Genomic DNA, 24,372 nt, shown 5'->3' on the forward strand with positions numbered 1-24,372 from the left:
CACGGAATGAATAAAATCGGAGAGCAGAGCCATTGTAACTTTTATTTCTCGTTGCATGCTCAACGCAGCAGGGTGTTTTGCTAAAAAATTATCAATAATAATGTTTCCAGAAACGTTTTCATGAGGGAAGGGTTTGTCGGGAATTTCCATTACAAGAAATTCACACAGGGGCGCCCATCCTGGACGGACATCGTAGACCAGCAGTTTATCAAGAAAACAATTGTAAAATTTGTATAATATTTGTGAAACTACAAGATAAACAAAATTTTTTTAACGTAAATTAAATTAAAATTTATCATGAATAGCCGAAGAAAACTGCAAAATGTTGTAGTCTACTTTTAAACAATACTTCATGTGCTGTTTAAGTCTTTTTCATAACCATTGAATGAATATTGTAAAAATCGAATGCATGTCTCATCACGAATCCGTAGCGATGCATGTCTGCAAAACATTTTCACATACTGCCTGGCGTGTGTTGTTTTACCATCAACAAGGATTGAAGACGACTGATACAAGAGCTACTACCACCGGTATAAAGTCTTGAGCGAAAATTTCACTTATCAACTGATACAGCTAATTATTATCACCAACCGGATGGAAATACTTCAGACACTGTTACTACGATCTTGGTACAGAAAATAGATAAACATTTGCCTATTTAAACTTTGGTTTTATTGTCATTTTTGCTACGCAACGCCCAAGTAATTATGTGTATGGTGAAGTGGCTGGTCAAGTCAACACACGGACGAATGAACATTCAAGGACAACTCATCCAAAGTATGAATTAACTGTGATAATATTATAATAATAATCAAAAGTAATATACAGATTGTGTAAGATTTACAATTCTCGTCTATAAGCGTCGAATCAGCGAAGCATAACACTGCGTGACGTAATCGATTGCTTCCTGCTTATTGTGTGAGCATTATAAGTTATTCATTCCTTCTTGCTTTTACGATCAACGCCGCAACATGTCTTTATGCTGTTGCTGTGTCAATGTTTTATCGAAATGTATTCGTTCAAAGAAGCTTCAATATAATCAGAATATACAGTTCTCATTCTTGTGCAACCAATTGTTGCATACAACTTGAAGAACTTCAGTTTCAAGATAGACAAATTTGTCATCATCTTCAAGACAATTAGCGTTAAGGTGAACAATTAAGTTCAAGATTAAGAAAAGCAGACAACGACCTTTGAGACTCATATATCATGGAGCGCAATAAACAATTCTATTAACAAACATTGTAGTGAAGTGGTCAACCTTACAGGTTAAGGTACAACTAAAAACAACCATTTCATTACAAAACAAAGGAAATTTCAAACCAAAGATACTGGTTGGGTAATCCTGGGTTTAATCGTCTGGGAGTTGAATTGACCTGGACCCATATGGTAAGATTCAAGACTGAAAGCTGTACATAATATTATCTTGCAGTTATGAGTCGATATGGACTAGAAATGAAACATCCATTTGACTTATCTTTTGTGCATAATGGAATAGTTTTGAAAAAGAGCATTCAGACAGCACACCCAATATTGCTTACAAGTACATTTGTTTTTATCTTGTGACCTTCGTAAAAAAAACGTTTTGCAGTTTCAAAGTGTTTATACTAATTTTAAAATTGCCTTTCCGATAAACGTTTGGTTTTTGATGTCCGTCAAGGATGGGCACCTTTGTGTGAGTTCCTTGGAAAGGAAATTCCCAGACAAGACCTTCACTCATGAAAACGTTGCTGGAAACATTGTCGGCAAACTCATGGCAACTCATCCTGCCCGAATCCGAATGCAACGAGAGATGAAAGTTACAATCCTCTTTCTCTCACTCACTTGCCGTAATTCTTGGCTTCTACCAAATATAAAAATCTAATCTGAAGGCGAAGCTAAAGATGTTATGTGTCAATTGTGAGATTCGTTTGGAGGTGGATTGTTTTCATTTACATTAATCTGATGTTTATGTTCTTAACGGGTTAATGCAACGGCAAGATTACGCATTATCTGTGACGTAATGGTGACAGTGATTGCTGCAAGTACATTACAGTATTTGGTTATAAATCTTAGTACTTAACTTAACTATAAATTACAAAATTCGGGCAAATTGTGTTTAAAACCGTTTGAGAAGTATTTTGCTATAACGCTGTCTCCGAGTTATTTAAAAAAGGACCATACCTTTCTCTCAAGAGACACCTAGTTTAGTTGAGTTCAACTGTGAATTGTTAATTAATCCTATCAGCAGGCTGTATGTGATGGATGAGGGCATTGGGCCACTTCCCCCTTCATAAACCCAGCTGTTTATGGCCACAGGCATTTTTGCTTCTTGTTTTCTATCAAACTTGCTACACGCTTGGTTAAGCAAAGCTGAAATCCAAACACAGTCGGTCACCGCAGAGCAGGCTACTAATGTGATGTTAGGTTGTATGTGCTCCTGGGCCGTAACTGATCAGCAGTCACAAGGTTTTTACATTGCAATTTGATATGACGTGGCGATGTAAAAACGAATACGCGTTTGCTCTAATGCTACTGTACGGTGCTGCAACCTCATCCTCTGAATGAACAAAATCGCCGCTACATGTCGAAACGTTTCTCGAGCGAATCACATTCACTGTCCAAAAACCTTTCTAGAACAACGCTAATGCACCTTAATTTCATTCGCTTAATGTGATGTCTATGTGAATATCGCTGTCTCGGTTAAGAGTTGATGTTAGATTTTACTAGTTTGAGAGTGTTTTTAATTCGGTAACGTTATTGTTTGAATCCCGGATGACTGTGTTACACTTAGCGCATTTTCCAGTTGGAATATTTCTATATTCTTCTTTCAATTGGTGCAGCAGATGTCATCCGAAAAAGGACCACGGTGAAAAACATAAATCCTCCTTAAATGCAAAAATATTCACCAACTGATTTCCATAACGAGCATAACGTATCAAGCACCGGCCATCGGTGGGTCTTATGCATTCTGCAGGAGCCAAGAAGTAAAGCAAGGAAGAGCAGAGCGATTGTAACTTTCATTTCTCGTTGCATGCGCAACGCAGCAGGATGTTTTGCTAAAAAATTATCAATAATGTTTCCAGAAACGTTTTCATGAGGGAAGGGTTTGTCTGGAATTTCCTTTCCAAGGAACTCACACAAAGGCGCCCATCCTTGACGGACATTGTAGACCAGCAGTTTATCGGTAGGGCAGTTCTGAAATTTTTATAACATGTATTCTGAAATTTGTATTTGTAAAACTACAAGATAAACAAAAATTTGTATAATTTATCTTGAACAGCCGAAAAAAGCTACACAATATTGTAGCCTACTTGTAAGCAATACTGCATGTGCTGTTTAAAAGCCTTTTTCAAAACCATTTCATTTTGTACAAATGAAAAATCGAATGCATGTCTCATTCCGAATCCGTAGCGATGCGTGTCTGCAAAACATTTTCACATACTGCCTGGCGTGTGTTGTTTTAGAATCAGATGCAAATTACATCTGGAACCTGGTAACCGAAAGTACAATGAATACAAATAAACGCTTACGAATGCTGTTGTCATGTTTGAAGAACTTCCATCCAGTTGGTGATAGTATTTGCATGAGCTTGTAAGTAAGACTTTCGTTTATGAATTTATACTGGCCGCAGTAGCTCTTGTACCAGCTATCTTCATTCCTTGTTGTCAAAATGACCTTCGTATAAACACAGCTTAATCAAGCTTAATAGCGAAATGACCAAAAATTTATTATGGCGATTTCAATAGTGAATTTTAATAGTTTAGATGATTGGTGTTTTTAGTAAGTGATTGTGTGTTCTCTGGCTAGGAAAAATGTGGCGATGGTGCGGGCTGTATTAATGTTTTTTGATGACATAACGCCAGAGTGTTTAATTGTTACTTTGAGCTACTGTTGTCTATTTAACTTTTTGACTCCGTTGCTTATACTCTTATTGTTTCTTTAAGTCAACATAAAGTCCAAATTCTTATATTCCAAAAAGTAGTTGTAGCCTAATTACATAAAAAGAAATAATTATGTACCATTTCCAAAAACACACTTTCAGAGAGACCTTTTATAAGCCGAGATTCTCAGAAGACATTTTACCAAGAGAACTAAACCAAAATTATTTCCTTTTTTCCATTATCATATATGCTATAGCCAATCAGAGTTAGCCTCCAGTTAAAAATCACATATCGATGTGTTACAAAATATTGTTTGTTTAAGCACTAACAGTCTGACAACACTTTTACGCCACAGAACGATGTCAATGAGAACACGTCTAACTTCGTAACACTTTAAGTGTACTGCAAGTACTTGAAAAGCGGGTTACTCTACCAAACGGATCCGTGTCATAGTTAAGCTTGACAGCTAATGTATAGCCACGTAATACAACATGAACATACTTTAAATAACACATTTTCCCTGGTCAGAGAACACACACTCGCTTAGTAAAAGCGCCAATTATGTAAATTATTACAATTCACTATTGAAATCGCCACATCATCATGTCATTATGACAAAGTCTCTACTTAACTATTACCTTAGCGTCTGGGTATGCTTGTAATATCTCTTCCCAAAACAAATAACACGGGGAGTCCGTAACTGCATCCACTGACTCATACATCTCTTTGAAATCTTCAATGTCTCCACCATTGCCGGCGGAAAGTATCTTGGCCCACTTATCGCCATGATACCAGAAGTGATCAAGAAAATCATAGACGTTGTAACCCAACTCAGATAAAGCGACAGCCATGGACTTTGTCCCAGTTTTGGCATATCCAGCCACAATAACTTTCATTGTTTTATACCAGTGGTGTCCAAACGTTTTCGTTGAGAGCTATGAACATAAATGTTAACCGGTAGCCGGTGGGATCACGTCAATTAACCGTGAACAAATTAACCGGCGACAATTGGTCTTGATCAACTGACCGGCAACAAATTGGCCGGCGACACAAATCAACCGCTATGCATTTTAACCGTACAATTGTATGAAATAAGCAGTCCAAATTAGCATTGTTGTTTATTCAAATTATATGATTTAAGTGATAATGATTTATATCATTTGTGAACCGTGACCTGCTTGCTAACCATGTGCTTCCAGTTTCTTTTTGTGCAATAAACTTCCTTATTTGTCAAATAACAGTTTGTGTAAATTTTAGTGCCCTTATTACGTAGTGTCATAGGCTATGCGTTTTGCAGCGAAGTTGTTTTAATGTATTACTCGTATTTCCGGAAGTCTTTTTGTTTATTTAAATAAATGTTTCAATTTGTATTGAAATAAAAATAAATTTTGTTAAAAAAAGGAAATAATTACAAACAAATATTTACTTTTCATATAATATACTACCATCAACTTAAACACAATAATTCAGCACTTGCACGGTCAATTTACCTCCCGGTCAGTTTTGATTCCGGTCAGTTGGTTCTAGGTCAATTTACGTCACGGTCAGTTGTCCCCGGTTAGTTTCCCCAGTCGATCACGGTATCCTAGTCCAACTAGTAAACCACGGACTGATGCCAAGCCGACCGCGAAAGGCTTAGGAAAAACATTGAACAAATAGGCTTAGAGCAGTTTCAGATGTGTAAGTTTTTGTTTTCCGTGCAAAGTTGGGCCGATTACCTCCATGAAGTAATCGAGTAACTAGACCTAGATTCAATGCGTTACTTTGACTTTGCTTGATTTTTAATAGGCCTCTGTAGGCACTGTTTATACGAATTAATAGATATTTTTTACACTCTTTCCTTTGCTTGGGTGATAGTTGTTAAGAGTATTTCCAACTCCAAAACAACTCGTAACATCGTTGCAAATAATATTCATCTAATTACATTAATCAGGCCTTCCACTCGAAATAACGACCAGTTTCAATATAGAATATAGCCTATCTGTTTTCTGCTGCCTTCGTTCTAGTGTTTCTTCTGTGTATTATTCGTAAATTCCAGCACTTTGTACCTATACTCATAACATGGGTTTTACAAATTACATGCAAAATGTACTTTGCAAAACCACTTCACTACCACTTAAGCTTGTGATGATAATGTAAGATTGCTTGCAAATCGAATGCCGCATAGAATTCTTGTTTACGGAAATCGGCAAAGCAAAGCATTGCGTTACGTAATCAATTACTCTCTGTTTATCGTATTAAGTCGTGACAAAAATGTCGTGCATGCCTGCATTGCGTGTGTTGTTATTCATAGTTGTTCAATGCGTTACAGTCTAGGGATCACGTGAAGTGACCGTGAACAAATTCACTGGCGACAACTGGTAGTGGACAACTGACCGGCAACAAATTGGCCGGCGATCAAATTAACCGTGACGTAAATTGGCCGGCGATGAAATTAACCGTCGATAAATTGGCCGGCGATCAAATTAACCGGCGACAAATTGGCCGTCAAAAGGTCAAAATTCTAATTCACTATCTAGTCGCTATCTAGTCACTATCCAATTTAGTATGTGTATTGCAGTCAAGGTTGCCACTCGTAGAGTGTTTTGGCCCCTTGTAGGGTGTAGGGTGACCCTACGGGTTTTTCACCTTTATTCATAGATTTCCTATTGTTACATGCATTTTCCCGGTCTAGACGAGTTGTTTGATGAGATTATGAAACAATGCGTTGTAGCCTATCTCATGTAGTAACAATGGACTCATTGCAATAACAATGGACACTTTAGTTAAGTAGGCTAAATTGTCAGATTGAAGCTGTACGTCAGGACTCCCCTAGTTTTAAGTCTTGGTTATGGTTATACTAATAATTGTAAATTGCAAAAAGAGTTGGAGATCAACTTAAACACAATAATTCAGCACTTGCACGGTCAATTTACCTCCCGGTGAATTTTCATTCCGGTAAGTCTGTTCCCGGTTAGTTTGTTCGCGGTCAATTTACATCACGGTCAGTTTGTTCGCGGTCAATTTACGTCACGTTCAGTTGTCCCCGGTGAGTTTGTTCGCGGTCATATGTCATAGAACCTACAGTCTACTAAGTTAACCCTAGAAAATGGTCGACTTTATTATGTAGCTGTCCCAATGTTCTATCTAAATGTATTCGTTCAATGAAGCTTCAAATATAATCAGAATATAAAGTTGTCGAGGTGTACAATTAATTCCAAGATCAAGAAAAGCATTACAACTGTTTATGGTGCCAACGAGCTCGGTGAGAACTACGCTTTTCATTCATCAAGAAACCTATGAACAGTTAAATTTGAGGTTGAGAAAAGTCTAGTGATCTCAGACTACAAGTTTGGAAGATATGTCTTATCTACAACTTATGCAACACTCATTGGATCCAGCCGACGGACATCTCGACAACATGATTTTCGGACATTTCAACCTCAACGACGGTGATGATGAATCGTCTGGACTACAACCAACTTTGGAAGCAACAATGACCGACAAACAGACCACACTAAACCATCCACGAGGCGTGGCAAGCCAGTAAAGAGACTTTTTCGGTATTTGGACATTCAGTAATGATTTTTTGTTTGTTTATTCTATAATATAGAATAGAATCTATATATATCATAGCGTGTTGTTTTGTATTTTACTGTATGTTTTTGGTCAAGCCTATAAAGCATAACTTGAATCTTATGCCTAGAATATTGTCCATTTGTATCGCTGTCAAATTGTTAATACCTCTCAAAGGTGTATAATGACCCGTGGTAGGAATTTCTGACAATATGATTTTACGTTTATAATAGCGTTATTGTGCAGTTTACGCTTAATTGATGGTGGCTTAATTGCCATACTCTCTAACGGTTCAACCAAGCCGTGGAGAAATATTTCTTTGTATTATTTTGTTATGCTTTAAACATAGCGGTTGTTTTCGAAGGTTAAACAAATACCCGAGGTTAACACCGATAAACTATGTTGAATGTCAATTACAAAACGTATTTGACTAATTTTTTATATATTTTGTAATACGTTTATTTCCAAGTGAAATGTTCACACAGCTATACTGGTAAAACCAGATGCTGAAATATTATTAAATGGTCTTGTGATGATAAGACGAGATTAAACTATACAGAAGGAATAATGTATAGAGTTTTGTTTACGGAAATCAGCATCACGAAACGTGAGAGGAGTATCTTGCTGACGATTTCCTAATTTTGCGAATCTGCTCAAAGAAGCTAATGCATTGTGTGTTAAATGACATCCTGTGTTCTGTTTTCTATTTAAAGTCGTGACATTGTTTTGTACACTAATTTTGCTTTATGACTTAAAGACAACATGTAACCACCTTTTTGCTAATATATTGCCAATATGAATTGTATTGTAACTATGTTTCAACGTTTATTGTCTTTGATCTATACTTAACGTGTTTTATTGACTTTTGTTTTCAACACTTTTCTTTTAATTATTACTTATCGGGAATTTTTTTATCATAATCATAAAATTCCTTTTGTTTCACTAAAGAAATTTTCTTGTAGAAGGTTATGTGATGATACTATGAATTAACATAATATAAGATTGTGTACGACATAGAATTCTCGTCTATCGAATCAGCGAAGCATAACAATGCATGACGTAATCGATTGCTTCGTGCTTACTGTGTGTGCATTTTGATTTATTCAGTCTCTTTTTGCTATAACGAACAACGCCGCAACATGTAGGACTTTATGCTGTAGTTGCTGTAACAATGTTTTATCTTGATGAATTCGTTCAATGAAGCTTCAATATAATTAGAATATAAAGTTGTCGAGGTGTACAATTAATTCCAAGATTAAGAAAAGCGAAACAACGACTTTGAGACTCATTTATCATCGAAGATAACAAATAATTCAACAGACAAACGTTGTAGTGATTTGGTCGCCCTTACAGGATAAGGAACGATAAACAATCATTTCATTACAAGCTCATCAGAAAAATAAACAAAACCTCATATACCGCAGAACTAGTCTAACTTTTTAGCTCTGCGACCCCATTTTAGAAAAGAAATTTATATGCGACCCCTTGATGAGTAGCCTACACGTGAATGATACTAAAACAATAAATGACTAATTCCAAATCTCAAGTAATGAAGATCTCAGAGGGCAAAATCATACAAATGCACACAATCCACCAAAGTACAGTAACAGTAGCCTATACTATACAGTAACAAAAGAACCACGTAATTGAAACAGTCAAACGAATAAAAAATTATTAAAAAACAATTCAGTTCAAAACTTGAATTTGTTTCACGACCCCAAACGTATATTTCGTAAACCGTTTAATAATTCGGTAACCGGTGATAATTCCATCTTTTAAAGTAATAGTCGTAAGGCTAATCGTGTGTCGAATGAGTAATCCCACCGAACGGCTATGGCTGGTCACTGTACGGTACGATTGGATGGTTTAGGCTACTGGTGTAGACTACTGAGATCTAGGCGATACCGGTATGTATGGATAAGGTTTGCATAGTGATTGATGCACACCGCATGCCACAGTAATAGATCCGGACTAAAATATGATACAGTTTGATTACTGGCTAGTTTAACAAATAGCATAGGTTTATCTGTGGAATGGCATCGGTACTGCAGTTAAAACCGTTGGAATTGCCTTGCACAAACTATAAACGGATCTCACTAAAAATCTGAAAAAGCGGAAATGAATGTAATGTCACCTCATTTTGCCATTCCATGTAAAAGTGTGTCATGTTATGAGCATCAATGAAAGCATCAATACCAGATTTAAACTAAGCAACAAAATTTCAATCTTTTAATTAAATTCTATAAGTCCAGGATCTTATTGTAACCTTTGCTCTGCAAAGAAAAACTTGTCCCAGGTATGTCAAGATCATGAGCGGAAATTCAGGGATAGACTTTGGGGACATGTCCCACTCCCACCCAAGACCCAATATATGGCTTTGACCAGGAGAGTTGTAGAGCGTAGGCTTAGAGACAGAGAATTCATAGATTGAGTCAGATTGTTCGATAGATAAACGATCAACTCAATTTTAACCAGGTGCAGCAAATTATTTTGAGCATAAATTACCTATAAATACTTTGTTATTTGATTTCTATGCGTACATAACAAACAATAGCTACAACTGAAAAATCCCCTAATCTGAAAGCGTAACAGTATTTGTCAATCTTTCTGCAAAGTAAGATTATGCCGATTAATTATCTTACTTGGATTAAGTTATATGTTTTATTGCTAAGCTTTGCACAGTGCTTGCTATATAGCCCAATCAATCATTTTATTTTTGCTCTAAAACACGGTGGAGACGAAAGATCAAGCCAGTTGTAACATATGATATTGGAATGTTTATTGTATGCACACTGCCGGACGTATTACAATAACATCCTTCTACGTCACATGCCATACTGGTTTCGCTCCCTCGGTCAATGGAGAGGTTTAAACAACATGAGTTGATTCTTTTGTTTTGATACGACGTTACCTGTGCTTAATGATAACTTGTTTAGTTTGGTAAATATTGCCTGAGTTTTTATGACTAAGTTTTGTTTTAAACAGTTGCAGGATTTTGCTTTGAACACATAGTTTTGTGTTCAGTTGAATTATTGTTTATTTTAGTTTAGTTTATATCTGATTTTAACATTAAATTAAAAAGATGGAATACAACAACAACCACGCCACTGAAATACTCAGCAACTTGAACGAGTAAGTTGTTAATTTCAAATAGTGCTCATTTGTACAAGTTTTGTGTGAAACATTCAGTTTTAGAAAATGCTGTTTTATATATTTTGATAATTTTCTCATAGAAATGCCATTTTTACACATCATAATTATGGCTGGTGCAATAAGTAAATATATGTTATGTACATTTTGACAGTAAAGGTTGTAGAATTGCTTGTTGAGAGGTTAATAGTTTAAGCTTAATTTGACCGGAATACATCTTCACCCTGTCATTCATGGGCACATAAATGACATAGTTGAGTAATAAAGTTGTGTCCTTGAGCTTTGTTTACTTAAAAGTGATGAAAGCCTTAAACCTTTGTATTCTTTAAGCGACATTTTTTAGCTTTGAATTGTTGAGTTCACAACAAAAAGTTGAGTGCGTGTCATAAACTAAAACTAACTAGGCATCTTTTTTAGCATAATTCAGCATTTTTGTATCTCAATAAGCAACACAACTGTTGCAAACAATACAATGAACAAATGAATGCCGTGTTATGGTGAACATAATTTTATTCTTTGACTTAACAAAGGCTCGATGATATTATTGATCCCTCCTCCCCTAACGCAGGCTGGGTTCCAACGCGGAAAATCAACCTTAGTCCAGGTCACTTTTACGACCGAAGACAGCTTCGAGGCTACAAAGAAGCTGGCGTTTTACTTTCAGACATTACAGTTAATTATTACACAGCATGGCACTGCAAGCTCCCAATCAGCTCCCTGACAGGCACATTGTCCAAATGATCATGGAGCTTGTTCATAATCGGAGCTTCATCCTCACCACCGGTCACAGATAACGGAGTAGGATGCAACCCGTCAAGACAACCCACAAGGATCGATCCTGCCCCCTCACCTTCAACTTGTACACGCATGTGACCTCTTGAACATAATGTCGTCTACGAGGATGACCTGGCGATTGTGCATTTGGCAAAGAATTGAGAACTAGTGAAGAAGACCATTTGTCTAGACCTAATTACTTCATCAGCTTATCTCCAGGAATGGGTAGTATAGGTCAGTAAAACCAAGTTGTTGTCACCATCATTGCATCTCAACCACAGGGAAGCAAAGCATGAGCTTAGAGTTAACAAGAACAGCTTTGTCCGTCTTGTCCTGCTGCATATACCTTGAGGTAATCCTGGACAGATTGCTCACATATCATCAACACTTTGAGTCATACATCCATCCATTACATTACATCCAACGACACCTTGATAAGACGACTGGTGGGCTCAGGTTGTGATTTTCACTCTTCATAGTATAATTCTATCTATTCTGTTCCCCACCACCTACTCTGCACCTGTGTAGTGTCGCACACAAATCCACCAAATCAACAAGTGTTGTAAACGACATACTATGACTGGATATCTGCATCTCACACCATTGGACAGTCTTCACATGTTCTTGGGCTCCTCGATAGAAGCACTCTTACTTTCGTTGGTTAGGCAATGAAGCCATTGCATCTTCCCCACCCAAAACTTTTTGCCCTAGCAAGCAAGTAAGCCGACGACTAGAATAAGGTCCCTCATTTGTACTGGTCTCACTACAACTGTTAGAACAAACCAAAAACTCAGGCGTCAATGCAACTGGAATGTAATGCGGAGTGTCAAGAAAGCCGTGCAAGACTCTGCAGCTTCATCATCGACGTCGATCCCACTTCAACGGACTTTTGTTTGCCCAGGATAACTTGGGCATGGTGTAACCACCTGCCAACCGGTGTCGGACGTTTCCGCTCAAATCTCTATTATTGGGGAATGACAAACTCTGCAGCTTGTGAGTGTGGTGCGGAGTTGCAAACTGCAGGCCATTCTGTGTACGACTGTTTTATTTGTCATGCTTTCTATGGAATATAAGACCTACGGGTTACAAGCGACAGCACAACTTATAGGCTGGCTCATAGTCATGTCCTCATTTATGAATTTTTCAGTTTGCTGTTTAAGGACTTAGGCAGATCCAGGATTTTGATCGCTATAGACTGCCTACCATAACGAAGTCTCTACTCTAATGTGATGAGATGCTGTTATGTCATTGATTGCGATTATTGTATGGGTTGATATCTGTCACAATTTTGCTAAGTTGATTGCCAAAAGTAAAAGTAGTTTTCTGTTTCATGATCTATCTGTTATAAAGGGAAAGAACAACTACAAAGGACTTCTGTGATTTCACAATAAAAGCTGGAGGAAAACAATTCCCTGTTCACAAATGTGTGGTTGGTTCATTCTCAGAATATTTCAAGAAAATGTTCACTACAAAGGTGGAATATATTAGATATTGTAACTTTCCTTACTCAGTAATATGTAACATGCTTTAAGTGTTTGCTATCGCTTTGTTATTTTTAGATGAGAGAAAGTTATTCAAACGAAGGAAGCGTTAAAGAAGTCAGTGGTCCAACAATGGCATCGATCATTAACTTCATATACACTTCATGCATAATTCTCACTCATGACAATGTATATGATGTACTGGAAGCAGCAGAATATCTACGCGTTACAAGTAACTGTTATTACTGCAGCTGATTCTGTGATAGTTGTTGATATAACGCTGTGCATAAAGATTGCTGGTATTGAGTTGCACAGAACATATTTCGATTTTTAAAATATGATAAATAATTTCAATGTTTGTGAATGAACTCAATATAATGTGATTCAGGAAACTTCATCGAACATTTTACTTGAATAGGCGGCAACTGTAGATGAATGTTATATTGTGATTAGGTGATAAGTTTTGTTCTGGGATAACTTGGAAGATATTTTAAGGTTTGAAGGAGTACTGCAGCGAATTTTTCAAAGCATCACTCAATGGAGAAAATTGTTTGAAAATTCGATCTTATTCAAACCGATACAACATGGGTGATGTTGTTCAAGCAACTGAAACTTTCATTTCTAAAAACCTGGGAGCAGTTTTGAAAAGTTCAGATTTCCTTCAGTTTAATGTTGATGATGCCCTGGCTATGCTTAAGTTGGAATCAGAGCAGGTACAGCATGTTGGTGGTAATCTAGGTTTTGTTAATTTAGTGAAAAGGCTTCCGCATATTAAACATTTTTCCAGTATATTTAATGACAAATGTAGTCTGTCTTCATTTCTCATCATGAACTTCAAGCAAAATCTTTCAATTTGTTTCAGGATTCGATCGATGAGGACAAGTACAAGAGTGTGGTTTCTTGGACAAAATATAGTTTAGACGAGAGAAGAAAACATTTCAATGATTTGTTTCTTCTCGTTCAGCTCAATTCTTTATCAAAGAAATTCTTAAATGAAGTTGTTTATAGAGAAGTAAGCTTACCTAAGTGTTGGCCTTATTAAGTGAATGTGTTTATTTTAACTTGCATGGATTCTAATGAACTTTATTGCATCTAAATCCATCATCATTGGATACAAAATTGGATACATTACATGTTATTTAGATACATTGGATAAATATAAAAGTCCAGATCTCTGGAACCAGAGTCTTCCCATTTGATTTAGTTCAATATGATGTCCATAACATCAAATTAACTTCAAAATAATAATTTTTTTGCAGGAACTGGTCAACCAATCAGCTGACTCCATGAACTTGCTCATAACTGCTTTGTTTGCTCGGATACCAGGAATTATTGACAACAAAGATAATTGTGAGTCATGTTGGCCTTAAATTTGAAAAGTTTTACTTATATTGAAATTAATCAAAACAACTACCAAAACTTACAACATCGGTTCCAAGAGCATTAAAATGATTTCCTTAAAACCGAAGTTGTTTCAATGGCTACATCATGTACTTGATTTTCTTATTTTTGACAGGTCAGTCTGATGAGATACTTATCATTTGTGGATGGGGTTGTGAACAAAGTGTTGTCAAGTTCAACACCAAGACAGAGCAGTGGAATGACATGCCAGTATGTTTGCTTTATAATGAATTTATTTAAAAGTGAAAACGTTGATGTGATCGCAAATAGTTTATACCTGTGTCTGACCAGGCCATTTCTAATAATAACACAATATCCAGTGTTTAGTTGATATTGTTAGTAAATTCACTTCAGATGATGTTGACTTTATGCAATGATGATTCATCATACAGGATACAAACATTGCTCGGAGATATCCATCTGCTGTCAATTACAACCAAAAATTTTTATTGATGGGTGGTATGCAAGGATTTGATAACACTTATTACAACACTGTTGAGATGTTGGACTTGAATGATGAGAATCCAAAGTGGGATAGCAACTTGCCTTCTATGGGAGAAAAGCGGTATCACTTTGCATCAGCTTTATTGAACGGTAAGGTATTATGATGTCATAATAGTGCACGTGCAAATGTGAACAAATGCGCTTCGTTTATTCTAAACCTCTTCATGTGCGTCATAACGTAGAATATAATCTTGGTAACTCGACAACAATACTGCTTCTATGATGTCATCACTCATCACTAAATTTTAAAACTCTGTCGAAATGAAGCAGTAGTTGGTGTCGGATAAGTTGTATCCTGGTGTTAAATTAGTCTCCATCACCAGCTAAAGTGATTATCAACAAGATTGTTTTGTTGCGTTCATTTGCGCCGGTGGCCTTCAACCACATTCCGCCATAAAACTTGGGATAGTTTTCAATTAAAATATTTGCCTCGTCACGCGCTTTCCATGCAATTTACAGACGGTGATGGTTATCGTGATCACTGTTAGACCACGCAGGGAACGCACTTTGAGGTAATTGATCGTATTTTTAGGACAAAACAAAACCTACTTGCATAAATATTCACCTGGTTGTGTCGTGTAGGTCTTGTTTATTGTGCTGGTGGTCATAATGGCACTGGTCGTCTATCATCATGTGAAAGTTACAATCCTGAAGAGAGGAAATGGTCTTCGATAAGAAACATGAATAAAAAGCGATGTGTGCATGCGTTGGTCAGTGCACGAGGTGAGTTTATTATCGGATTGTTCAGAGCAAATTTTTACCAAAATTGTTCTGGTCTTGTAGAGAGCATCCCAGTGCACACAAGCAACACACTCGCTCATTCTTCGTATCCGTTTTGCTGCGATAATTCGAAGCAACCTGCGCGCCTGTTCGTTCAAGATTTCTATTCTCTTCATTTCAGACTGCTTTGCACTCTGCTCTGTAATAGACCGGAGAATAAGAACCTGGCCACTATCTTGCTTATCACGTGATGTTACAATAGTTCATGGCGCTGCAAGTTTGTCGTTGTGAATGCTCTGTGTGTTTGCGGGTTGAGATGATAATCTGATAACAGGAATTTTGCGTCAACAGAAGTTAACATCCACCAGTGATAACAGCAGTGTTTGAAATTACTACTTCAAGGTTCGAAATAAATTATGCCCGCATCTGCAGTAGAAGCTTCAGCTCCACATTGTTAAAATGGCACCGGCCCGGGGACCGCAGTATAAGTGAAGCAGATACTCGCGTTCTTATTCGCATATTTTGCTTAAATAATGTTCATTGGCACGTCACAGGCCTAGTTTACAACGCGACAAAGTACACATGGTTGCTGCAGTAGCTTTTACTTGTGTTGACTTTTCTTAGTGAAATGTGAGAGTAATCACGCTCAAGTGACGTGTTTGATTGATTGATGGTTTATTTTGAAAGGTTTGCTTTATGCGCTTGGAGGATGGGACGGCACTAAAACAAACACAGCAGAATGTTATGATCCACGAAATGGAAAGTGGGAATATATTCCACCGATGAAAACCTACAGATATGGATTAACTGCTGTTGTATTAAACAACAAAATATACGCGATAGGTGAGTCTTGCTGTAAGTGCAAATATCTTTCAAATGTTTAAGATTTATGACTTGTCATGTTCTTTGAATGAATTAAACAGGTGGAGACGACGGTTCAAATCGTCTCTCTTCTGTTGAAAAATACAACCTGGACACGAAATCTTGGATTGATATTCCATCTATGAATGAGAAAAGAGTTGGTGGATCAGCTTGTGTAGCGGATGGTCTTATATGGGTGTTTGGGGGGTGAGTTCGATAATCTTGTTCCGCGATCTTGTAGCTTACATGCGGAAATTGCCTAGACTGTCTATATAAGTTGGTCTCAACCTTTCATGGTTCGTGACCCCCTTGCAGTTACCCTTAAAATTACGTGGCCCCTTACAGTGACCCTCAAATTACGTGGCCCCTTTACAGTGACCCTCAAATTACGTGACCCCCTTGCAGTTACCCTTAAAATTACGTGGCCCCTTACAGTGACCCTCAAATTACGTGGCCCCCTTTCAGTGACCCTCAAATTACGTGGCCGCCTTTCAGTGACCCTCAAATTACGTGGCCCCCTTTCAGTGACCCTCAAATTACGTGGCCCCCTTTCAGTGACCCTCAAATTACGTGGCCCCCTTTCAGTGACCCTCAAATTACGTGGCCGCTTACATTGACCCTCAAATTACGTGGCCTCCTTACAGTGACCCTCAAATTACGTGGCCCCATTACAGTGACCCTCAAATTACGTGGCCCCTTACAGTGACCCTCAAATTACGTGGCCCCTTACAGTGACCCTCAAATTACGTGGCCCCATTCAGTGACCAGAGAATGCGACACGACAAAGGAAACAATAATATACGGAATGAGAAACGTAAATAAATATCGTCAATGTGAATGAATGAGTATGAGAGGCGAATACAATATAACGCACTAATGCACAATGACAAAACAATGAGCGGTTGTTTTGTCATCGTCTATTATGTATTTTTGTTTTAATGAAATTGGGTTTGATTAAAAATTGAGCTACAATTTGAGAATGTCTTTGATGTTTGTCGACTAATTTTCTACTTCATATTTTTTATAGGGATGATGCCAAAACAATTGAGTTCTATGATCCAGCCACCAACGAATGGCAAGTATCGACCAACATGGACAGAGAACGACAGTGGCTTTGCGTTCTTTCCATCTGAAGTTTTTATGGTTATTGCTTTATTTTGCCGAACACTCGTTTTCATTTTGACGTCACAAAAGCGACCACTTTCGAGATTGATTTTTTGTGTTGGGGAATTCCTTAAATTGGTAATGTCAGCTTGGGTTGGAATTTCGGAACCAAATTAGAAATCCGGAGAATTGGAAAATCGGGAAAAGTACACAGATAATTCGCATTTATTTCTTATAACTAAGGCGATTACTTTTTGACCTAAAAAGTGAAATTTTTGACAAATTTTAACCTAAAAAACTTTTACTTGACAAATTAGGCCACGACTAAAAATCACAAACATACTTGTTAAGTTACTGTTTTAACGGTACACTACTAGGCTAGGCTTAGCGTAAGCAACCACGAAAACTCGGCTTGAGCTTAGCAATAACATTTATCGTACAATTACACCAACCGTAAGTTGGCCTTGACTTAGTTAATGCAAAATATTGTTGTTAGATACACTTCATTACGTTTCATTTATCCTCTGTCGATCACACAAAACATTGTACAGTAGAATTCGCCTATAGTGACACCTGAAGGGACCGCGGAAAAAGTGTCACTATAGACGAAGTCAAGGTAAAATGGCCGCAGATGACTACAGTAGAACTCTCATATAACGGACCAGTCGGGACCAGCGAAATTCGTCCGTTATATGCGATATCCGTTATATACGAGGTATTTTACATTGTTTTTCTCAAAGGGCTAGATGCTAGATCGACAAACTATACAATGACAATCAACCTGGCTTATGCGGAAAAAACTGAGATCACAAGAACAAAAGCCTGGAACTAGCCTAGCAGCCACAGTAGCCTAATATTGCTCTAGTTTGCAGTTTTAAATATGTAGCCTAGTCCTTGTTTTACAGCAATTTGAATCATTCTACGCACTGGATTTGTTCCGTGTTACCTTGAGATGTGTGGCCAGCGAAGCATGCGACGTGAACTGCGTGTTTTCTGCAGCGCGTGTAATCAAAGTAATTCAGTTCCTATTTACTGTTCATCTATTTCTTTAAACTTTGCATAGAATTCAAGACAAATTTCATGCCTAACGCGCCGCAAATACCACGCAAACTTTTACGTCACATGCCACGCTGACTCGTAACGTGACCTCATGTCTAACAGAACCAATGCGTAGGATTCAAAGCACATCAAAACAATGCAATTTTTTTTGAACGAGCAAAGTCTTTATAAACCGATGCCCAGAACGCAATTTTAATAAATTTTAAAAACTCGAAAATTGTGTACAAATAATACCATACTCGATACGATTGTGTACAAAACCGCTGTGAGGTTGTGGAACCATATGCGGTTACCTAGCAGTTGCAAGCCGAGGTCGAACTTATTTGTTTCATAAAGGGCACAGTACCTTTTGAAGCAAAGACACCTTTGCTCTTCAGATATGGCGAAATTTGACCCAACGAAGACTGAAAATGGTAGACGTGAATAACCGATACATTTCTCTGAGCTTCAAGGAATTTTAACTGGATTTGGCTCGGAAAGTGAATGTTTAGATAACGAAGATGAAGATTAAACTAAGTAGTTTCAACCCCTGCCAATGAGCGAGTTATGCCACAAAATTACGATTAAGTAGCTTGTTTTTTTTATACGCATTTTGGGTATTACATGTTCATCACATATAGGCAGGGTTGCCATCAGTCTCAACTCAAAAATAAGGACGACTAGAAAATGAACGAGGAATACCACCTTAAACAGTGTACAACAAGAGAAAGTAACCAATGTTCCTAAAAAAAAAAAAAAAAAAAAAAAACAAGACACTATCTGCATGTTCATAATTTTGGTATCTCTTTGGTACAAAATGGTATCGTAAGGTGACAAAATGCCCAAAATAAGGACAAAAGTGCCCACATCCGCCCTAAAAATAAGGACGAAAGTGAAAATAAGGACATTTCTTAGAAATAAGGACAAACATATTTTCTAAGACACGGACCTTTAAAATAAGGACAAATTTTATAAATAAGGACGGTATGGCAACCCTGCATATAGGCCTATACGTGTCATATGTTTGTTTTGCCTCAGTAGCTTTTCTCAGGCAGTGATAGGCCTAGTTCCTATGAATTATTTCGAAGAAAGAGTATGATGATTGATTGCCTGTTGACCTAAATCGTGCAAAGACTTGAACCCTTTGTTGTGCTATACCTATGGAAGGTTAATGACGGCTAACCAACGCAGAAAACGTTAAACGGTAATACTGCACTAAAAAACATTTGGGAAAACTTAAAGAACATTCTTATTGCACTTGCCGGAGTTGTTGATACGCACATGGATGGTTAAAATAAAACTCCGCTAAAAAAAAACAGCATCCCAACGATTAAAACTCCGCTTCTGTGGCCAGAACACGACATCAGGCCCTCTAATGCAAACTAGCCAGTAATCAAACTGTACCATATTTTAGTGCGGATCCATTACTGTGGCATACGGTGTGCATCAATCACTATACAAACCTTATCCATACATACCGGTATCGCCTAGATCTCAGTGATCTACACCAGTAGCCTAAACCATCCAATCGTACTGTACAGCGATCAGCCATAGCCGTTTGGTTGGATTACTCATTCGACACTCGATTAGCCTTACGACTATTACTTTAAAAGATGGAATTATTACCGTCAGCTCAAACCAATGCCTAATCCGTGTATTTCTTTTTCCCTTTCCTATGGGTTAATCCCATAGATATCTTATATATAATAACTAGATATCCAACTACCTTGCGCTTGCGCTTTAAGAAGTGAAGCCAGTATGGGTCCGCCATTTTGTCAACATATGCGACCAGAAATGCTCTGGCGCATATGTGTTGAATGCAACATATGAAAAGATTATGTGACATTGGAAAATAGTTATGAAATGGAAAGACGTTTTTTGATGCAGACGATGCTAAGCAATATTTCTAAAGCTCAATTGTATAGTTAAAGGGTGTTTGGCGTTTAAATATGGGCTCAGATACTGGAACGGCCCGTACCGTACCGGTATCATTAGCGAGCAGTTTGTGCGAATGGTAGGATGTTTCTGGCAATAAATTGTTGAAAGAAATTATTTATGTATCAATTATTTGCTTTGGATCATGTAACTCTTACTCAAATGAAGGGCGACCACATTGCCTTATGCTAGGCCTATACGGTACCGGTAGGCAATTAGCCTAGGCAAGCTTACTCATTGATACAGCTAAAATACAAATATTTACAAAAACAATCGGTGATAGCGCAGTGCAAACAGCTCGGCTTTTCGAAAAACTCCAATAGAATTAGGCGTATACAGAACGAATTTACAATCGGCTTTTCGCCTTTCTCTCACTCTCTCCCAAGTTCCCAACGCTTTTGGGCGCAAGTGTCATCGCAGGCTTGCTTCACTTTTCAGCGAGAGTTGGATATCTAGTTATTATATATAAGATATCTATGGTTAATCCTTGACGAATCGGGTGAACATTTCGACACAATTATGCACACAGAGTGTGACTTCAACTTTGAACTGTGAAATTTGAACTTAACGAAGCGTATCCGAGCTTTTGGAAGCAGATTGAACCCCATTTTTCAAAAAAGCTGTACATTAGGTTTACATTAAATAAAGTACTTTCGGTCTACATTGAATGTTAAAAAAATGCAAAAGAACAGGTTAATCTAAACGAGACGCATATTTCTAACATGTTTTTTAAATGACAAGTGATTACTGTACTTTATATTAATGACGTCATTTATGTATGTTGAAAGCAACATTTACAAACTCCTGAAAGTGCAGTCAGTCGAGCCCGGTAACCACCTAGCCTAGTGAAGTGATAAGTCGTAGGGATAGGCCTAGTGTACCTATAGTCGACGATGGATTTAGGCTTAGGCTGTGCAGTTTAGCTTAGGGTTACCATATATGAAAAGGCCAAATTTCCGGCGGTTCCAAGGACCTCTTTTTGCGGCAGCAAACAAGCGCTATACGGCATTTTACAGTAGCCTATATTCTTATATCTTACCAATCCAAACGCTCATTTTTCCCTCAAGACAGCATCACTATCACACAGAGAAAAAAGCATAGAATTTTCACATTTGTTTAGTCCAACAGCTTTCTGTCTTATTAATGATAGACCTTTTTCCACTTAATGAGTGGGCAGCCCAAACGTTGCATCGTTCTAGTTAAAAACGGTTTGTTTCCGTCAGTTTCCAGACCGGCAAGAATGCTCTCAGCAGTTAGGCCTAGCTATTTGCTGATTATTCAGTTAAAGAATATTGGCCGTCATGCATACTGATATAACAACAAAAACATCTAACTTGGCCACGCAAACTCGTCCAGTTAGCTGCGCTTCATGCGCCTCTCATCTCGTTGATTTAAAGAGACGAACATATGCTCAATTTTCCTATTTTTTGCGATTTTTTTCATTTGCAGGTTTGCATAAAATCAAAGTTTGAAGGCTCTGACTTAAATGAGAAATTAAACTTCGTTTTTTACCAAAACTTGCATTCCACTTGTACCACCATCAGCCTACAGGAATATGAGCCAAGGAAGTAACCAGCGCATTGGAAGTCCAGATAGTGATGTTAATACCAGAAGTACTGACGAAACCCATACGCCATGCCAACAAATCTATGGCCAACCTCAAGATGATATAAATTTGTCATCAGAAGACTCATATTATGCAACCCCACGATGTAGCCATAGTATTGGGAATAGAGGAAATACTGAAGTTGTTCATGATTTTGTAGAAGGCACTGGTGTACGACCACCTAATCAAGCTCAGGGTTTTTATGATTCCGGTTCTGTTGAATATCAAGTTTCAGATCCACAGCCTGTGGATCCCGTACGACTGACTCTAAATAGACCACTTAAAGATGCTCACATTAATAAAGTTTTAGGTAATGCTGCCAAGGCATTTAATAGTAGTTTGATGCGGGCAGCTAACTTTTCCAGTGAAGATAAATCTTATGTGAAAGGATTTACTCATGAAGAAACTTGTCGAAACATCATTGCTTTGTGGAAGTCAAGGCAAGTTGGCCCATTGACAGTGGGTGGATTGACTTCGTGGCTTGTTGAATCAGGGTGGGATCCAAATGGCCCAATGATCGCTGATATTTCCTATAACCCACCTTAAAACATACAGAATTGAAAAGGAGTTGTTTCATAAAATTTAGCATGATACGTTCATTTTTGGACACATGGTTAATTTTGTTTTGTTTTGCAAAGTTATGATGGTTTTCATGACATAACTTTATGTCTAATTTGCTGTTGAAGGTTATATAGTAATATGTAGAATGTGATATCTTTGGACACTCGGAATGATAACAGTTATTAGCGTTGTAAAGTTGAATTTAGTGAGACGTTAGGTGTTTTCTTAGCAAGCACTGTTAATAATCAGAAAAAACTCAACAACTGACCCATACAGGTGCATAGTTTACTGTAGGAATTTGGGAAAGCTTTGATTAGAAACAGAATGCTAGTAGGCCTCATTCTGTGTAAATTTAAACGATTTAAGAGCATGTTTGCATCAAAATTAACGCTATTGTTATTCATTTTTTTATTATTATCATCGATTTATTCTTATTGTCATTTTCCATATATGTATGATATGTTTTGTTTTTTCGTTATTTTAAATCGTAGTATACCAGTATAAGAATTGCTCTCTGGCATGTTGCCATATGCGCAGTGGAACACTTTGTAATAGGCCAATGTTTTATTCCAGTATATCCCTCCACAGTTGTGGTTACTTTTATTATTGAAATTTTAACTATTGGCACTATTGTTCAGTTGATCTGGCGACCTTGAAAGATGCTTGTACAGTATAAACTTGTTTATGTTGCCATTTAATCATGCTATTTGCATTGGAACATGCAAAAAATAAGGATTAGCGAAACAGCATTAGTGTATGTATTTTCCATGCAATGGATGCATGATGTGGTCGCGAAAATTTTTTCTTGTACATTACTGCTGTAAAATCTAGCAAGCATTCGCTAATTAGTAAGATAATAGGTTTCATTAATTTTTTTTATTTCTGTTTTTTTCTCCTGCCGCTCTTGTCATCTTTATTCATTTATCCTATATCCTAATATGGCACTTGTTCAAAACATGTATATATATATATATATAACTAACTATATATATATATAGTTGAAAGAGATGTCTTTGATAACAACACACAAGGTCTAATTTGGTTTGAAGATCTTAAAATTTAAATATATATGTACAGTTAAATACTGTATACAACTATACATGGTAATTGTGATAATAGTTATACATATATCTATATGATTGCCCAGGGGTTGCCAGACCTGCTTCATTGTCGAGCCGCATATAACAAATTCCAGTTTTAAAAGAGCCACAGCACAAACACAATAAAAAACACGAACTTATTCACTCACAACGAAGTGTAGCTATTGATAAACATTAGTGCTGCGTGGTGATACTATGAGTCTCCACCTGGGCTTCACCAACTGTTTTTGCAATTATTATTATAACCGTAACCAAGACTTAAAACTAGGTCAGCCCTGACGTACAGATTCAATCTGACAGTTTACTTAACTACAGTGTACAAGTTAGCACACTTCTGTACAATAATGTACTTTTTGGTGTGTAATTTGATTATTACTAACAATGATTCCATTGTTACTACCTGTGACAGAACGTATTGTTTCATAATCTGATCAAACAACTCGTCTAGACCGGGAAAATGCATGTCTAATTCAACAATGAAAATTCATTAAAGAGCCGCAATCAAAGGCTCAAAGAGCCGCAGTTTGGCCACCCCTGTGATAGCCTATGTCAGAGGTATCCAAACTACAGCCTACCACATATTTTTTGTACATTTGTTTTTGCTTGCGGGGAGGAACAGCATTTTTCTTGGCCCATCCACTGGTTAACGTTTTAGTGTATGGCCCTCAGTGAAAAAAGTTTGGACACCCCCTGGCCTATTCGGTTATTTTTAATTATTG

At 37.4% G+C, this 24,372-nt stretch overlaps 2 protein-coding genes across 3 annotated transcripts; one reads left to right on the forward strand and one right to left on the reverse strand.

Annotated features, from left to right (window-relative positions):
* Nucleotides 1-23: 23 nt before the first annotated feature.
* Nucleotides 24-5,865, reverse strand: LOC143446209 (uncharacterized). The gene is made up of 5 exons (XM_076945746.1): nucleotides 5,354-5,865; nucleotides 4,502-4,798; nucleotides 3,513-3,657; nucleotides 3,294-3,403; nucleotides 24-3,177 (listed from the first exon to the last, which is right to left on the reverse strand). The coding sequence occupies exons 2-5, from the start codon at nucleotides 4,757-4,759 to the stop codon at nucleotides 2,869-2,871; spliced, it is 822 nt and encodes a 273-aa protein (XP_076801861.1). The 5' UTR covers nucleotides 4,760-4,798; nucleotides 5,354-5,865; the 3' UTR covers nucleotides 24-2,868.
* A 4,542-nt stretch (nucleotides 5,866-10,407) lies between these two features.
* On the forward strand, nucleotides 10,408-17,560 carry LOC143447138 (kelch-like protein 12). 2 transcript variants are annotated; one of them, XM_076947080.1, is made up of 12 exons: nucleotides 10,408-10,550; nucleotides 12,693-12,816; nucleotides 12,902-13,055; nucleotides 13,319-13,536; nucleotides 13,686-13,835; nucleotides 14,083-14,173; nucleotides 14,340-14,434; nucleotides 14,617-14,818; nucleotides 15,311-15,451; nucleotides 16,136-16,291; nucleotides 16,372-16,516; nucleotides 17,337-17,560. In XM_076947080.1, exons 1-12 carry the CDS (start codon nucleotides 10,501-10,503, stop codon nucleotides 17,440-17,442), a joined length of 1,632 nt encoding a protein of 543 aa, XP_076803195.1. In that variant the 5' UTR covers nucleotides 10,408-10,500; the 3' UTR covers nucleotides 17,443-17,560. The 2 variants fall into 2 exon arrangements, 1 of the variants encoding a protein (XP_076803195.1); XR_013114032.1 differs by lacking the exons at nucleotides 16,372-16,516; nucleotides 17,337-17,560 and adding an exon at nucleotides 15,630-15,850 and having other exon boundaries at nucleotides 16,136-16,253.
* Nucleotides 17,561-24,372: the final 6,812 nt, after the last annotated feature.

Source organism: Clavelina lepadiformis, chromosome 2, assembly GCF_947623445.1.
Source record: "Clavelina lepadiformis chromosome 2, kaClaLepa1.1, whole genome shotgun sequence".
In the NCBI taxonomy this organism is placed as follows: domain Eukaryota; kingdom Metazoa; phylum Chordata; class Ascidiacea; order Aplousobranchia; family Clavelinidae; genus Clavelina; species Clavelina lepadiformis.